Consider the following 19127-nt stretch of genomic DNA (forward strand, 5'->3'; position numbering starts at 1 on the left):
CAAATAGAAACAAGTAGGTGTGATGCTGGTCCCTGTCACCAGCGCCGCTCCAGCGGCTAACTGCGGGACTGTGCGTAGCTCCAATGACTCACAAGCAGGGATGTCGTGCAGGATGGTGAGCTGTTCGTGTCTCAGCAACTCCTGATCAGGCCGCAAGGGGTGAAGGCTGGACAGTGTGCCTCTTTGGGGAATCCCCCCGTCCAGCAGAGGCTACCGATAGCAGAAATGGTGGTCCACACAAACAGGCTCAGCAATGTCAGTCAGTGTGTCTCAGCAACACTTGTGGGTAATTAATATGCAGGTAGTGCAAATCACCAAACAATGGTTTCACAGATGAAATACAGCAGTGTAGTTGGTCAAGAGTTGAAAAAGCAGTCCAGAGAACACCTTGACATGTTTCTCCCCTCTTGCAGGGGTTATTTTGAAAAGTAACACCAAATTCTCACACATGCATTTGGACATGTACTGCTATAAAATAACTTCCCATGCGCTCTACACAGATGCTGCACAAACTAAACCATAAAAGGTACCACCTGCACCTATATACACACACAACACAATCAAATGGAAGTGTAGCATAAACATAGGTCTATAAATTTGCCAATAAATATTGTTCATCAAAATATACCAAATTTCTTCAACGAGTCCTCAATCAAGGTCTGAAGTTATTCTTTCTAAGTCACGATCGTGTGTCAAAATTAGGGCATAATAACACTGAATGGGAATTGAGAACTCACTGAAGAATCACAGTATTTTTGATTAGTGAACAATATTTATTGGGTATTATGGACACATTTACAATGAAGCACCATCACTTACAGCTTTTGTTTTGATTACATTGCATAAAAACTACTGCGCACACATTTAGCCATAATTTATTGAATGCCCTCTTCTCAGACAAGCTCTGTCTCAGAGGATCATCCAATAGATGACAGAATCGCCACAATCTGCTGGTATGACTCCTGTACACTTATTGTGGTCGTATATGTTGCGAACTCCGTCAATATGACGTAACTGCCGGAAACCATTTTCTGGACGTGCTCTAGTGAGGCTCTGCATTGGTTCGCAACTGCATACTAGAAGAGACGCTCCGTCCAAGACAGCATACACTTTCTCAGAAGATCGATGTGCGGCCAATAATTCTGATGTTCCCGCTTTTGTGCATGAACGGCGGATGTCAGACACCAGAGGTGGGCGTCTCAGTGCACAAAAGGTTGGCTGAGTCATTAGCATATTTTTGCAAGTCGCTGTGTATGGAAGTTGTGAGGGGAATTGTGTCCATCTTTGAATGAGGACCAATGTTCCCACGGACGTCACTGTGAGCTACATTTGTAAAATGTGTTCCACAGTCACCCACAATGACAATATTGGCTTGTGGCTGCATGTGCAGTCCTTTCCCAACTTCACTAACAAACTCCAATGATGCTGGTCACAGCCAAGGGGCTCAAAAATATGAGATATGGTAAGAACTTACCCTTGTTATCTCTATTTCTACGAAATCCATAGGGTTCCACAGGATACCTTGGGGTATAGGAGATGGCGGCAGACATCGGGCACCTCAGAGTTAAAGTTTCCAGCCTCCCAGGATGCACTGGGGTCCCTCTCCTATATCCCGAGCCAAGGCAAATCAGTTACGTAACAAGCCATAGGCCAGTGAGGGAGAGGGAGAGAGAGAGAGAGAGAGAAAAACGGTGACCAGAGCAAAGCCCATCTGCAGTACAGGTGCGATAGGGCGGGAGTCCTGTAGAACCCTATGGACTTCGTAGAAAGAGAGATAACAAGAGTAAGTTCTTACCATATCTCATATTTTCTACTTCAGGGTTCATAGGGTATCCACAGGATACCTTGGGGATGTCCCAAAGCAGTATCCTTTAAGGTCGGGGGACGCTCCTGTGCTGAAAGGAGACTCCACCGCCGGAAGAAAGCAGCCTGAGAGGCGAAGGTATTGAATGCATAATACCTCACAAAAGGTATGGACAGACGACCACGTGGCTGCCTTGCAAAGATGAACAGCAGAGGCATCACAGTGAGCTGCCCATGAAGGACCCACAGACAAAGTGGAATGAGCTTTAACAGAGGATGGAACAGGAAGGCCTTCCTGAATGTAAGCCTCAAAGTTTGCTTAGTGGCAGGCCAACCATTCTTGCGGAAGCCATAGAGGACAAACAAGGAGTCTGACTTCCTAATTGAATTGGTACGGTCAACATAAATCCTTAGAGCACGCACCACATCAAAAGGAGGCCTCAGCAGCCGAGAAGTCTGGAGAATTAAAGGCCGGCACAATGATTTCCTCAATGTGGAAACTAGATACCATCTTAGGTAGGAAACCAGGGCGAGTGCAAAGCACTGCCCTGTCCCTATGAAAAATTAGAAAGGGAGGTTGACATGAGAGAGCCCCCAATTCTGAGACCCTTCTGGCCGAAGCAATGGCCAGAAGAAACAGTCTTAGCTGTAAGCCATTTTAAATCCACTGAGCCCAGTGGTTCAAATGTGTCCTTGGAGAGCCCTCGGGACCACAGATTTCCTGTTACCCGATTGTCTGGGAAAGGACTTACCCTGGGCCCTATAAGGCCGAAAGGACGAAGTACCAGACCCTGATGGCAAACACGCAGATTTAGCTGCTGCCAGTGTGGCAACAATTTTGTCCAGGTCATGACCAAACAGGACCTGCCCATTAAAGGGCAAGCATTCCAATCCCTTCTTGGAATCTGCGTCCACTTTCCAAGAGTGCAACCACAGGGAGTGGTGAGCCGCTACTGCTGCCGAGGAGATTCTGGAAGAGAGGAGACCTATATCCAAGGCTGCCACATTGATGTACGTGGCTGAGACTCTGAGATTGCCCGCTAACTCCACCTGTTTAGGGGAAGAGTCAGTGTCCAGAGACACTTCCAAGGTATGGGGAACCCCTGAATGGGTGATGAGACTACTGTCTGCTGCGATAACCCCATGTGGGGAAACGCAGGGGGCGTCGCCAACTGGCCCACAAGGGTTGCAAGTGACTTAGCAAAACAAGCCCAGGGCTGTTCCTACATAGGCGCAGCGTCAGTAATCGGGCGTGATATAAGATAACATGCCCTGCACAAACCCTCAGCGTTCACATCTCCCTCCGCTAACCGTACATTACATGTGGTACATTTTAGCTAAAGAGGATATTCACGTTCACTCCCAGACATGATGAGTGTAAACGGAGCGTATATGTGACTCTCCACACAGACAAACACTTTGTTTACTGTGGAGGCAATGAACACCCTGCAACACCGCACCGCAAGGGCTTTAGCAGAGGAAGAACAGGGATAGTAAAATGGCTGACAGAAGTGAAAGTACAGTCAGACAGCGCTAGCAGATTGTCACATACAATGCAGAAATAATTAAATAACCTGCACTACAAGCACTGTAATCAACTACACAGACCAGATCCTGGTAGGAAACAGCGCTGCACACTCTGACCTTATCGGAGGAGAGGTATGCGGGGGGACCCATACCGCGATGCCACCTATATCAAACTCCAACAGCATTTGCACACTTCGTAGGAAATGGCCGCCGAGGAGCTGAGAGGAGGCGGGCACAGGGGAGGAGCGCTGACACAGCTCACCAAACCGCTGTGGAAAGGCACTGTGCAGCGGGGGAGGCGCCGGCTGTGAGACAGGGAAGGCGCGCTCTCCTGCTATGCTATTAACCCCAGGGACGCTGGAGCATATCCACACTGCTGTAGTCCGCTATCCCTGGTGGTCTAGTGGAAAGCGCAGGATCAGTACCTGGCTCCACGTGCAGCCTGTCCCCAGGCCTGAGGCGCAGACGACTGTGAATCGGCGGGAATCCCCCACGGGACCCCGACGTTTATCTGACCCCTTGAATCCGGTCACAGTCAGGGATATTCCGGGGTCACCTGCTAGCTGCGATCCCAGACGCCCACCAGCATCCCCGGATCAGGACCGGCGTTCTGGTCCGACAGGGTGAAGGAGCGACAGCATAGACGTCTGGTTGACTGTCTATGCTGTACAGCTCATCTTGTGCAGCAAAGCGGCTTGAAAATAAACTTCAGGGGCTGTAACAGCCCCCCTCTGAATAAGGTGATCCGACTCCGAGCCGGGCACCTACGAAACTGATTTGCCTATCTTTTGGAGCTTGCACAGATAGGTACACAGGTACACTGATCCAGTCCACATGTGGCCAGCTTTACATTTACATGTATACTTGTTCTCATTATCATCCAAGACATTGTTGCCGAAGCACTTGCCATTGAGTAATGGTGTAAGAGTACCCTTTCACTCCAGGAATTAGAGAGTGCAATAGCACCTTTTACAAAACCACTCATCCAGTGTGTACTCTATGGGCTTGATCCTATTAGCTGGGTGTTAGCTCACGGCTATATGCCACACTTATGGTACCTTCAGACCTACTGATATTAGTTTGCAGCCCTATACAAAAATCTGCAAGTCCAGAATGATATGGCACTGCGAGGGAAGAGAGTTGTGGTGCCATTGTTGGTGTTTCTGAAGTTGCAGCAGCAACTTGCCAATTACGCACCTAATAGGATTGACCCCTATGTCTGTCTGTTTATTTCTCTTTTTTGGTACACCTCTAAATATGGAATTGGCTATATCCTTTAACTAGGACTGAGCCCTCATCCATCAGGGTTGGAGAAGTGGTGAGAGCACCCCCTATAACTGCTTTCTCTAGATCATATTAATATTGGTCTCCAACAGGCACTTTCTCCTCTCATTATATGAATTCTCTAAATTAAACTATATAATCATTAGTCTTTACCATTAAGTAAAATAAAAATACTTCTCCATATGTGTTTTCATCTGCAATGAACATATGAAATAGCTCATTTATGAACAACAAAGCAGCAAAACCATGAAGGTACTGAGAGTAATGGTCAGTAGTCTCAATATTAGTTTCCAATCAGAAGATGCACTTTTGAGGCTTGTCGAGCCATAGCCAAAGAGATATAGGTTTCCACTTCTTGGGCAAAATTTACTAAGCGGCAGGTTCTAAACCCCGGCGGTTTGGTGGCGGGTTCCATTCTGTTCTAAACCCCGGGGGTTTGGTGGCGCTTGTGCAGCAGTTTCTAAATGACAGCCCTGTTCTATTCTATTCTATTCTAAAATGTGTTTTGACTGCGGTTTTGCTATCTGCAGATATAGTAAGGCCAAAACCGCTGCAAAACTGCCGTCAAAACACATTTTAGAATAAAACAGAACAGGGCTGTCATTTAGAAACCGCTGCAAAACCGCCACCAAACCCCCGAGGTTTAGAACAGAATAGAACTCCGCGTTAAACTGCCACCAAACCCGCCGCTTAGTAAATTTTGGCCCTTGTCTTTAGAGCTCACTCTCTTGTCTCCCACAGAATATCCTCAATCAAACCTTTTTCATCAGAAATAATTAACCCTTTATACCCATCGCCAGTATTTTCATTTTGAAAAAAAAAAAGTGTGTGTTACTCAGTCCATAAAAGACAGTACTTGCTTTCTTTTGGGGCAATACTGTAACACATCTATGAGTCTCTAATTCCATTGACGTATGTACCTGTACATCAAAGTCACATGCTAGAAAATGAAGTATTATTATATCCAACGACAAATGCGAGACAGCTTTGGTAAACATGGATCTGTCTGGAATAGATTTTTACATGAGGAGGAGAATTAGATTAACTTTGATAAGTTTCATAAAAAGTACACATTAAAAAGTAATTCAGCCTAGTTTATTATCTAGGACCACTCAGCAACCACTATCAACACACTCTTGGAGGACAAAAACCATATACTACAAGTAAGATGACAACACCACAATATGCATCTTGGCATTTTATATGACCAATGAACAGAGCTCTCAATTGTCCAAGGACAATCTTTAATTCACAAGTGGTCCCAACATGCAAACGTTCATAAACCATTAGCTCTCTGTATTCTACCAAATATGGTCTGTACTTTCCATGGATGCCAATGCTGGGAAATAGGGCATGGTTTAGAGAGGAGGGGGTTGCTCCACGCAGTAAATTCAGAGCTATGTCATCAAGCTCACAGATCCGGCCAAAGGGGACCATTAAGACACTGCAATCACAGAGATTGCAATTCACTGGTAAACCAGCTCAAGCCCACCACTACAGTCATATTAAAATAGCAAGTTCCAAATATATGTGAGCACTTTACCACCGAAATGAAGGAGCATAGGAACCATTGTTGTAACAGGCAGTGCCAGTGGGCTATGAAATGAAAAAAAATATGGATTCAGTGGAAATGCTCATCTTAGTGGTGAAAAATTACAAATTAAAGTTTCCAGAAAATTACAAATAGCAAATATTATCAATGAGGATTTAAAAATATAGAAGAGCAGCAATGCAGGGGCTACGAAGCATAAACTAGAGATACATGGGCACTTTTAATGCCCACACATTGAACCTGCTGTTAACACACACACACACACACACACACACACACACACAGTTTGTCTGTACAGTTTAAAGCCACGTTCTGGTCACACTAGATTATGAATGCTCCTCACAGCGTTCATACAAGTATATGAACAGTAATTTGACAGGAAGTTGGCGATTACAATGCCTGCTATGTACAGGCAAATAGGGCACGCAAGCGCCAGACTACCAGGGTTAATTTACACAAGTGCCACTATCCTTACAAATACTATTTGTTATTTTTATATATAATTACAATTATCTACAGGTATAAGCCAATTTCATGCATTATCCCAATATGCAAAACCAAATATTCAAAACATCACATGATAATTAGCCATGCTGTTTCTGTAGCACAGCTTTATCTATGTAATAGGGACTGAATCAGTGCATGATGCTTATATCCATGGATTTTTGTTATAGAGAAAAGTGTAGCATCCAAACATTTACTTCCAAAAAAATAAAATATTTATTTGAACTGTAAAAAGCATCTGTACATACATCAAATTTGTTGCCTTGGGACTGCCATGATTTAGTCTCAGTTGGCTATACTGTGCTAAGAAAATATTATATTGAGAGATGAGGGGTTTGGTTCTAGTCAGTTATGGCCAGATCTGAAAAACTATATTTTATTGGCTACCCAGCTCTCGTGTTTTGGATAGTCAATAAGGTATATCTGAACTTGCACTAATTTGGCGAAAAGAAGAGTAGAACCAAACCGCTCATCTCTAATTATAATGGGAAAGTACTGACTATTACTGAAAGCTAAGAAAATAGGAATGTAGTTAATAGACTGGTGGACGCAATGCCGCCGGTCTAGATCCCGACACGACCTGCAGACAAGGGACTCAAGATAGACGTTGAAATGCTGACGCCTATCTTAATCCCGACACCCGAAGGCCAACCTCCGCCGTCCCGATCGTCCTCTTGACGGGTAAGTATAACACTTAGCTTGGTTAATCGTGGGGGGGTTTTAGGTTTAGGAACCCCCGAAGGGACTTAGGGTTAGGCATCCCCCCCTGGGGAAGGTTAGGGTTAGGCACTAGAAAGGGAGGGAGGGGTTGGGGTTAGGCACCCCTCCGGAAGGGTTAAGGTTAGGGTGCGGGGAGGAGGTTAGGGTACTTACCAACACCCATCGGGATCTCGATCTGTCACACTGTCACTGTCGGGATTTGAACCGGCAGCTGTTGAGCCGCCGGTATTTCAATCCCATTCCAAGAAAATATTATAATGGGAAAGCACTGAATATTTTTAATGAGCTTGTCATTTAAACTGGTAAAAAAACGTAAAATAAAAAAAATCTGCTTTAACATAAACAGCTAACATGTCAGACTACATATTGACCCACTGACTGGGAATTAATAAGGGTCTTTCACAGGACTATAGCAGTGTCAATGAGCAATGTTCTAATGATTGTAAGCCGTAAAAAGAGCTGTTCTAATATTATTTATATTTATTGATGTAACACTGAACTTATTATGCAGAGCTGTACAGAGAATGTTTAACATGTCATTAGTACCTGCCCCAGTGGGGCTTGCAGCCTAAATTAATTATCTACCACACTAACACTATTGTCAGATTTGTCTAAAGCCAAGTAAACTACTATTATGATATTTGGGACATTGGGGTGGGGAGCCATGCAAATAAATAAGTTCCAAATAGCATGTCCTGTTGGAATTCAAGCTGCAAGCCATAGTATGGTAAGGTGGCAGTGCCAACCACTGTGTCACCGTGACATTCAATAGAAGATAAGGAAGCACACGCCACTACTCAATCAAAATATTTATTTTGGTTACAGTTCTCCACTGTAGCTTGTTGGTAGCCAGGTGTCCTGAGACTAAACTGCCCCAAGGCTGGAAATCTGATACCTATAAGCCATCATAGAAACTGAAATTTGGCAGCAATATAGACCCAGACCAGGCCCATGAAATACCTTACATAAAAATAAACATTTGCCGTTTCTGCATTTTTTTAATATAATTAAAATAGATAAGCCTTCCATGCAGATAAGAGATGATTTTCATATTACTTTCTTCAGCAGAACCACTGCATTAAAGTATGGTACAGAGCAAGAATACTCAGATTAAATACTGTGCTTTTCAGGGTCATTCTGTCACACGTAAGAAAAGCCAGACTGCTTGTATAACATATTTAATTATAAAGATTAAGTTAAAGTGCATCAGAATTAAAAAAAAAAAAAAAAAAAAAAGTGTATTCATCGAAGTAATCGTAATTGCAAATTAGTATATTATTTAATGAACCAGACAGGGGAATATAATCATCCATATTAAATGAGACTGGATTCTGAAACACGTAATAATGTAGCAGTAATATGAGACCAAAGTCCTCTCGCCTATTAATTCATGTAAAATGCTACATAACTATAATACATACCGTATAGCTCAAAGAGAAGAAATCACGATACTTCCTTACAATGACATACTGTAAATGGGAGCAATTCATGACAAACTGAAACTACCGTGTTCCTGTTATGAGGCCACAGCATGGTGCCAGCACACAGTGCCCGATATCATGTTGGCAGCAAAGGTCCCCCCAGATCAGTTACAGGCCCTTCTGCTACATGTATTTATATATAACAAATAAACATGTTTAATAAAAGCTCAATAAGTACATGGTAGGTCCCAGCGGCTCCACCTGCACATTGTGCATGGTAACACACAGGTCAGGGTCCTGCACAGAGTGAGCCTTACTGTAGGTGTGTAATAATGCCCTGCAGCAGGTGGGGGCACTCCTCTAGGTGGGGCACATCCAGGTGCAGTGAGGAGGAGGAGAAGACTCACCAGACAGTGCCATAGGCTCCAGATCCAACAGCCACCAGGTCCCTGTACCTCTCCTTGACCTCCCATATGGTCTTGCTGATGTCCTGCCTATAGAAGCCTTTCTTGGGAAGTGGTGAAGACATCGCTGGTGTCGCGGACAGCAGGACTCGGGGGGGATGAGTAGTGTGTCACCTGGCTCAGTAGCTAGTCTAGTCTCCTGAGAGATGCGTCTCCTGCACCATGCATAAAGCCTGTTCCTGCCTCCCTCTCTCACCATAAAGGACTGGCCGCCCCCTCCTCAGTGTGGGCTGCTCTCTATGAACTCAATTACACCCTCTCTTCTCAATTCCTCCCACACTCTCAGCGCCTCCAGTCCTTTCTCTTCTCCTTCCTGCTGCAGTAATAACCGTAATAGTACTAGTCTCTCTCTAGCAGCAGTGGCTGACTGTCCCCGCTGCTGCTGTCCTGTGTCGGGAAGTGCAGCCCGGAGCTTTGTGTTGTCCCCAGTCACATGATCCGTGTACACTACTCAGTAGTGCTGCTGCCTCTCCCTCCCCTTCCCTTCCCTCTGCAGCAGGCAGCGGCAGGCTCATGTCCTGACTCCTTAACCCTCTCTTTGCTGGGAGCGAGGTTTTCTCTCCACCACTCTCCATTTACATGTTTTCCATGGGCATAATAGGTACAAGGGGTGCAGCTGCTATGGGGCCCATCTTCCTTGCCAAAGTTACACGTGTTTTCACCATTGGGTGGTACATAGGGGCCCTTACCAACTTTTGCTGTGGGGTCTTGAAATACCTAGTTATGCCCCTGATGTTTTCCACATGTATGTCATAGCTACCGAGGGGGGATGTATCAAGCCTTGGTGGCATATTTATCACAATCTTCATTTTTAAAACGAATGTGATTAATATTTTTCACCTAAATTCACAATGTGAAACTTAATATTTTCAGACAAATTTTTTTAAAAAGCTCTTGGCGGGAGACGGGCTCCGATAAAAGCCCTTCCCGGCTTATGCTATCACTCTGCTTCCTGCTTCAGCTCCAGAGTGTGTATTGCACTTGTGCAGCATCAGTGACGGTGCTATGGAGAGGGATCGGAGAACCCTCCCTGAAAGAATCTGCCATAAGTAGCCTTTAGGCTACTATAGGCTAACGCCGTCGGCAAATTTTGGGGGCTGAGAACAAAAATCAGCAAGTCCGTAGGTACTGTAAGTGCAGCATATAGTCACAGTCGCGTTGTGGAGGGATCTGCGACTAATAGGATCAACCCATTAGTTTGAAACTCCACGCCAACTGTTGCACAAATGCACCCAGTTTTATTCATAAAACCTATATATGCTGGCCATAATGGCAGCATACGCAGAGGTACATAAGTTGTCAGGTCAAGATGTTCATTGCTAAGTACAGAATAGGCACATAAGTGCTTCTATTTTTGCACCCACATAAAAAATAATATTTGAAATGAGATAAAGGGCTGGAAAGCAACTTCTGAGGTGCCAAAGATCGCACATCTTTCTATGCTTATAAGGAGACGCATTTTGCATTTTTTTGTGGCACTTCTTCAGGAAAAAGCAAATTTACAGCGACTTAAAAAAATGTAATAACCTTCAAACTTAGAAACATGTAATAAAGACAGTCTAATGCCCTCTCTATCATGGTTATTTTCAGGCCTTTCCCACAAAATCATCCAACACAAGATCATCCGTACCTCCCAATATTTAAATACGCAACATTGGGTAAAAATAAGCCCCGTCCCCCAACCTGCAAAAATCTGAAACTCCAATTTTGACATTACCTGCAAAATTCAGAAGCATTAATTTAGTAGTACAGTAGTAAGCATTACAGAGCTGGTGGTCATGGGTTCAACTCTAAGCATTGGCTATCTATGTGGTGTTTGTATGTGTCCCGCCGCTATGATTGTGTGGGAGCTCTAGGTTAATTGGCCTCTGATAAAATGTACTTGCTTGCTTGATAGTAAGCGCCACTGGAGTAAAGCACTGGGCTCAATTCAATTCAAAGCAATTTGAATAGCGCCGGGAAGAAGCTCACGGAGCTATTCAATTCAGCACGCTGTTATGTCGGAGAATGCCTGTTCTCGCACGGCTTAAACATAGTGTTTAGTCGCGAGAACCAGCATTCTCCTACATAAGTGCCTGAATTGAATTGAGGGCCTGATTCAGAGCCGGACGCTCTGACAAGAGCGCTCGCTCTGAATCAGGGCCGTCCTACCTATTTTTGGAGCGGTCTCCTGGCCGCTTGCAAAACTGTGGGTGACCACCCACAGCTTATGTGAGCGGCCAAAAAAGATGGTCTGTCTGGGCAGCAACGCCCCCGGCACGCCCACCAAAGGGGGCGTGCTATCACTCACCATCGACAGCACGCCTCCTTTGGTGCGAGACCCAAGCCGTCGCTATTCGGGTCTCGCGCATGCGTACGACGGAGCTCCCTCCGTCGTGCGCATGCGCACTAGGGCACCATCGACCCGCTTGCGAGCGCTCGCGAGCGGGTCTGAATCAGGCCCTGAGCCCACTGTGTGGTAAGTGGGCACTATATAAATATTTTAAATGCATAAATAGAAAATGCATTGTAAATACTGAGTTCTATGTGTGTATACTCACTTATGGGACTATTTATAAAGATATTTATGTGCCCAGTGCAAGGCTTCATAGTGCATCCCATCATATTGATGCAATATATTGCCAAGTTTTTGTTGTTATTCAAGGAAAAGTCACCCGTATGCAATAACCCCGAAAAGCAGGCTCACATGTGACAGTCTGAAGTGGCAACTGTAAAGCCAACTGAAAAGTAGCACAAGAATCAGTGGCCAGCTCAAATACGCTGATATGGATTGGCCTGCGCAGTGGAGAATGTGCCGGTGGCAAGTCATATGTACAGTATATACACTATGTAGACAAAAGTGATTGGACACTGACAGCAAATAGATTTTATTGACATCAGTACTTTGTAGGTTCACCACGTGCAGTGATTAATGCAGATACCCTTCTTGACAAACTGTCCACAAGTTCCTGGAACAGCAGGTGGTATGTTTTGCCATTCCGCCTTAAGTACAATGAGCAACTGTGACAATGAAGAGGTTTGAGTAGGCCTAGAATGTACCCGTTGCTCCAATTCGTCCCAGAGGTTCACAATGGGGTTAAGATTAAGACTCTGAGCTGCCAGTCCATCTTGGTTACCGAATTTTCTGTATACCAGTCCAGCGTCGCCATGGCATTAGCATCCTGATAAAAACATTCTCTGTTTCCGTAGAACTGCCACAATGTAGGGAGCACAGAGTTATCAAGAACATCTCTATGCTCAGGGCCGGTGCAAGTTTTGTTGGCACCCTAGACAAAACCTCAGCCTACTCCCTACCCTCCCCCCCCGCACACACACACATATGAGCAGCTGATAACTATGACAGATGTGATTATCAGTTATACCTGGAATAGATATATAATAATAATAGTGCATTGGAAAGTTAGAAGCCATGGTGAGAGGTAGGGTGATGTTGGAGAATGCAGGCATGGGAGGAGATGAGAGAGTCATGATGTGTGAGAGGGGATATAAGGCAGCAGGGGAGGGCAGTGCAGGACACTATTAGTGACAGCAGGACTCTCTACCAGGAATTCCCACAAACAGCACCCCAAAGTGATTGCACAGCCTCAACAGTACCCCCACAAGGCCAGGCTCCAGCTGCCGGGGAGCAAGTGCTTGACGTCACTGGCGCTGTCACACTTACCGGAGTCCATATGGCATAGATCGCTCCTGTTCGCGGTTCTCCTGCTGGTGCTGACACTGCCTGGGAAGCTGCGGGGATGGAGTAGCTCAGTGACTGCCTCGGGGTACAGGTTGGAACTGTGCGGCGCAAGTGTTACCAGTGGAAGTAGCTGTCCCCAGAGAAGGGCCGAAGGAGCCTTTGGGTGGAGCACATAGGGGGAACAACTTAACCTATGCACGATGTCTACTCAGATGTCCCCATTGTAAGACAGAGGGGCGGGCGCACTCGTCGTCTCAGACTGAGTCTGAGGGGGAAATTTACTAAGATTCGAGTGTGGTCGAGATTGCAATCTCGGGTGAGTTTAGGCATGATCTCGTAAATTTACAAAAGACAAACTTGGGAGTTTGGGAGACAGTTTGCATTTTTCACAGAAAAACTTGGGTGAGATTGCAAACTCGAATCAACTCACCATCGTCCAAACTCTGAAGTACTTTTCATGAAAAAGATGCAACTCGGGAATTTACCAAGAATCGAGATTACAATCTCGGGTCCTGAGCTGCGAGTTTTGCAGAAACATACGCAGATCAGTGTGTTTTGTGTATGTTTGTGCATATGTACCTAATTTACAGTGTTTTGTTTTAAAAAAAATTACGTAGGGTCCTCCCCCAAAAGCTTAACCAGCCCCGGACTGCTCAGTCAGTCCTGTTTCCTAAAATTACGGGAACAAAACGAGTAGGGTTCCCCCGTAATTTAGGAACCAGCACCTGCCTGCAGGGCCAGTGCTGGTTTTAATGCGTGTAACCAGTCAATGAGCGGCCGCTATATGTCAAGCGGCCTCTGATTGGCTGGTGGCCGTGGGATTTCCCAAGGAGGGCGGTCAGCTGGCATTCGTGAAGTATTGGTATGTGTGCCTACACCCCAGTCGGTTTGGGTCTGGTGCTGGTTTTAAATATAGCGGGACCCCTATGCATTTTCCCCCCCCCAATATTTAAAAGCAGCACTGGTGCTAGTTCCTAAATTACGAGGGAACCCTACTTGTACCCTGTAATTATAGGAACCATGACTGGCTGAGCAGTCCCGGGCTGGTTATGCTTTTGGGGGGGGGGGGGGGGCCATACGTCATTTTTCTTTTTTACATTTAACCTGTTCTTTACGGGTACAACACACAAGCAGCCTTCACGTATCTCACTGATATGTGCAGGCTGCTTGCTCTAGAAAGTTAAGCAGAGAGAAGACACTGCAATCTCGGGTGAGTAATCTCATCTAAACTTGCTACTTGGGGGAGAAATCTATCTGCTTCACCATCGCCCATCTCACTTTCAGCTAAACTCACTTCATTTGCGAGTTTAAAAACGAGAAAATCATCCGAGTTTCAGTGAGGCAAATCGAGTTTAAAAAACAAACAAACTTGATTAGACTCGATTCTTAGTAAATTTACTCCTGAGTGCATGCGGTACCTAATGAAAGAATGGAATGGATCTCAGAGATCTGTTTCTGTCGTCACCAGGTGCCACCCTTATGCCACAGAATCCTAACATCTGGTCTAGAGGAAGGATGTCTCTTTCAGAGACATCCTTCATCAGGGGGTGGCTGGCAACTTTTATCCTGGGGGGCAAATGCATGCAGGCGGCCCTGGCAGAGGAGTAGCGTGCAGCCAGGGTGCCCGAAGAACGTGCGTGCTACGGCACTGCCCCCCCTCAAGTGTTTCAGGGAGGAGCGGGTCCATATGGGATTAATGTAAGGTAAAAATAAAGATTAGGGGCAGCCCCCTGTCGTAGTGCCCATATGCAGTGCCCCCGTGTGCCACAGGAGAGAACACCCTTATGCAGGCCTCCAGTAGTGCCCCCAGTAGTGATCCCCCCTATGCAGTGCCCCTTGTGCCCCCAGTAGTAAGCCCTTATATAGTGCCCCCAGTAGTGGTCCCCCCTGTGCCCCCAGTAGTAAGCCTCTTATATAGTGCCCCCAATAGTGGTACCCCTATGCAGTGCCCCTTATATAGTGCCCCCAGTAGCAGCACCCCCCATGCAGTGCCTCCAATAGTGGTAACCCTTATGCAATGTCCCTTAAATAGTGGCCCCAGTTGTAGTCTCCCCCTATGCAGTACCCCCAGTATTGCCCTTTATATAGAGCCCCCAGCAGTGGTCCCTCGATGCAGTGCCCCCAGTGGTAGTCCCCTCCCATTGTAGTGCCCCTAGTAGTAGTCCCCTCCCCCCTATGCAGTGCCCCTAGTAGTAGTCCCCTCCCCTTGTAGTGCCCCTTGTAGTAGTCCCCCCCCTTGTAGTGCCCCCAGTAGTAGTAGTACCCCCTTGTAGTGCCCCCAGTAGTAGCCCCCCTTGTAGTGCCCCCAGTAGTAGTAGTCCCCCCTTGTAGTGCCCCCAGTAGGAGTAGTCCCCCCTGTAGTGCCCCCAGTAGTAGTAGTCCCCCCCTTTGTAGTGCCCCCAGTAGAAGTAGTCCAAAGGGGGGGACTACTACTACTGGGGGCACTACAAGGGGGGGACTACTACTGGGGGCACTACAAAGGGGGGGACTACTACTACTGGGGGCACTACAAGGGGGGGACTACTACTACTGGGGGCACTACAAGGGGGGGCTACTACTGGGGCACTACAAAGGGGTACTACTACTGGGGGCACTACAAGGGGGGGACTACTACAAGGGGCACTACAATGGGAGGGGACTACTACTAGGGGCACTGCATAGGGGGGAGGGGACTACTACTAGGGGCACTACATAGGGGAGGGGACTACCACTGGGGGCACTGCACGAGGGACCACTGCTGGGGGCTCTATATAAAGGGCAATACTGGGGGTACTGCATAGGGGGGAGACTACAACTGGGGACACTATTTAAGGGACATTGCATAAGGGTTACCACTATTGGGGGCACTGCATGGGGGGTGGGGGCACTATATAAGGGGCTTACTACTGGGGGCACAAGGGGCACTGCACAGGGGGGACCACTACTGGGGGCACTATATAAGGGCTTACTACTGGGGGCACAAGGGGCACTGCATAGGGGGGGATCACTACTGGGGGCACTACTGGAGGCCTGCATAAGGGTGTTCTCTCCTGTGGCACACGGGTGCACTGCATTTGGGCACTACGACAGGGGGCCGCCCCTAATCTTTATTTTTACCTTACATTAATCCCATATGGACCCGCCTCCTCCCTGAAACACTTGAGTGGGGGCGGCACCGTAGCACGCACGTTCTTCAGGCACCCTGGCTACACGCTACTCCTCTGCCAGGGCCGCCTGCATGCATTTGCCCCCCAGGCTAAAAGTTGCCAGCCAGCCCCTGGTAGTGCCCCCAGTAGTAGTAGTCCCCCCCTTGTAGTGCCCCCAGTAGTAATCCACCCCCCTGGTAGTGCCCCCAGTTTTAATCCTTCCCTGGTAGTGCCCCCATAGTAATCCCCCCCCTGGTAGTGCCCCCAGTAGTCCCCCCCCAGTAGAGAGAGACTTAATAAAAAAAAAAAAAAACACTTACCTGAAACTCCCGCTCCTGGTCCCGACGCTTCTACCAGCTCCTCCGGCCGCTTTGCATTATGGGAGAGACATCGTCATGACGACGTCTCTCCCATTACCCACTGCGGGAGCCGGAAGATGGCTCCCGCAGTGGGAGCATCAGCAGACTCTCAGCGGCTGCTAATTACAGCAAACACACAGCTGCCGGCTCTGGCGGCTGTGTGTTTGTGCTGTGTAGCGCTGACCGAACTCCGTCCGGTCAGCGCTACACGCGGTGCAGTCTGGGTCACAGTGACACAGACTGCCCGCGGCCCGCATGATGCTGCGGCCCAGGGGGCACATGGCACTCTGCCCCCCGGCCCAGCCCGCCACTGTCCTTCATTCTTCTCCAAGGCAGCCTCAGCAGGTCGCCCCCTCAGGTGCTGGCGCCCTTAAAACTGCCTAATGGTAGCGCCGTCCCTGTCTATACTTCTAATTTTATACCTTCATGAACACGAGTCTACAGGAGCACACCATTTCGGTAATTGCCCATGAAGAAGTCCATGAGATGAGATATAGCGGGCAATTCAGACCGGCTCGCTAAGCTGTGATCGCAATCTATGGCCGATAGTCGCCCGTCTGTGCATGCGTATGTGTTGCAGTGCGCCTACGTGAGTCAGTCACTGCGATCGGGAGTCATGCGCTCGTAGTACACAGACTGAGCGCTACTTTTAGTGACACCATTTGTGGGTGGTAACAGGGGAATGAAGGCCCAATTCAGAGCCGCTCGTTCGCTCTGAGCGATGTTCACACAACTGCGCATGCGTATGGGTCGTAATGCGCATGCGCAAACCAGTCATTGCGGTTGGAAATCGTGCGCTCGCAAAACAGCGAGGGGTGGTTTGTGGGTGGTAACAGGGGAAGGTGCTTGAAAACGGGGGAGTGGAGATCCGAACGCAGGCGTGCCAAACGGTAAAAAGGGTGTTTCATGGGCGTGCATAATTAGTAAAGGAGCGTCATCGACCACGTCACTTGGTTGTCTTTTAGCCTGAACTGCTCGCAGTGATAGCGGTAAGAAAAACCTACCACAAGCACTGCGAGCAGTTCAGATGCCTTTCGATGTACCCGATTAATCTAATAAATACCGGAGATGACGTGTGTTGCGAACGGCATAGGGGCGTCTTTACAAAATAGCGAGCGCATTTTTCGTTCACTCGCTCAGACATAGAGGCGTCAACAAACCGCAAAGAGTGAGCGCTCAATTTAAATAGCCGGCCCCTTTTTTGGAACGACCGTCCGCAAATAGCGCCCGGCTCTGAATCAGGCCCTGAGTTCCATATTTCCATTCGGATGAAATGCGTTCGGTGCATCAAATCGTCTTCAGATAAGCTGTTATTTTCTCTCATTATTGTACGGGCAATTATATACGTAATTATGTTGTCAATTTTAAAAACCATCTTGCACTATGTATATGTATATGTATATGTGGACCTATGTGAAACTTTGAGATAAGCTTAATTATTCTATCCATATGGTACGGGATCACTTATACGTTGTATTCAGTTCACATTGGTGACATTTACACTCTATTGCCCTAGGAGGCGCCTTTGTCATTTATTGTATTTTATATATATATATATGTGTGTGTGTGTATACGTGTACATATACCTACATATACTTATATATAAAACACGAGGGCAGCACAGACGGTGTAATGGTTAGCGTTACTGTCTCACAGCACTGAGGTTGTGGGTTCGATTCGATATCCTTAAGAGAGACGTATGGAGCAAATAGGGTTGAAGTTGCCAAAAGGATACATGAAAAGGGGCAGACTAGATGGGCCAAGTGGTTCTTATCTGCCATCAAATTCTATGTTTCTAATATGTGTGCGCTATATAAATAATTGTAAATAATAATAAGGGAGATAAATATTCATACATCTAACAAAGTGGATTAACATTTATATATAAAGTGCGAGAGAAAAAGGCGCTCTAGTAAAAGTATACCCAATATACAGTATATATACACACACGTATAAAGGTAAAGTGCACAATAGTGAATAATGAAAATCAACCATATGTATAAAACATATATAAGAAACACTCCTCATAGATATAAATGAGTGGCAGCTTCCTTCAATACAACATGTGTTGGTTAAAACACATAAAAAAATGAATGATTAAATGAAGTTAGAAAACGCCTACTAGTGTACAAAAGTAATAAAGTACATAAAGGGGGTGATTCAGCAAGGATCGCATATACAAAGCTGCACGCAGGCAGTTTTGCAATTCCGTCCTTTCTATTATGCAAATACCGCAGGAGGTGTATGACACAGCACTGCCACGGAGGAGTAGATGTCGTCCCATATTGACTTTCTATATGTATGTACTAGAGGTCTTAGTAAAACACTGTGGAAAATGACAGCACAATTTTTTTATTTTTGCAGATAATAAATGGAACAATGGCCCTCATTCAGAGCCGGACGCTATTTGCGGTCGTTCGTTTAAAAACAAGGGGTGGCTATTCAAATGATCCGTACGCACATTGCAGTCTGTTCACACCTCTAAGTCTGAACGAACGAGCAAAACATACGCTCGTTTATTTGTTAAAAACGCCCCCTGGCCGCACGCATCCTACGTCATGTCCGCTATTTATTAGATTAATCGAGTACATCGACCAGCGTATGAACTGCTCGCTATTCTTGTGGTTGGTGTTTGCTACCACAAATTTGCGTGCAGTTCTGGCTATAAAATAACCCAGTGACGTGGTCA

At 46.6% G+C, this 19127-nt stretch overlaps 1 protein-coding gene across 1 annotated transcript in view; it reads right to left on the reverse strand.

Moving 5' to 3' along the window:
* MAPK12 (mitogen-activated protein kinase 12) overlaps positions 1–9745 on the reverse strand; it is a 99152-nt gene extending 89407 nt beyond the window's left edge. The window contains exon 1 of the mRNA XM_088457627.1: positions 9219–9745. Within this exon, the coding sequence (XP_088313753.1) occupies positions 9219–9340 (122 nt within the window). The 5' untranslated portion in view covers positions 9341–9745. The remainder of the gene's footprint in view (positions 1–9218) is intronic.
* Positions 9746–19127: the final 9382 nt, after the last annotated feature.

This window comes from Taudactylus pleione, unplaced genomic scaffold (assembly GCF_031769625.1).
Source record: "Taudactylus pleione unplaced genomic scaffold, aTauple2 ptg000041l, whole genome shotgun sequence".
Classification (NCBI taxonomy): Eukaryota; Metazoa; Chordata; class Amphibia; order Anura; family Myobatrachidae; genus Taudactylus; species Taudactylus pleione.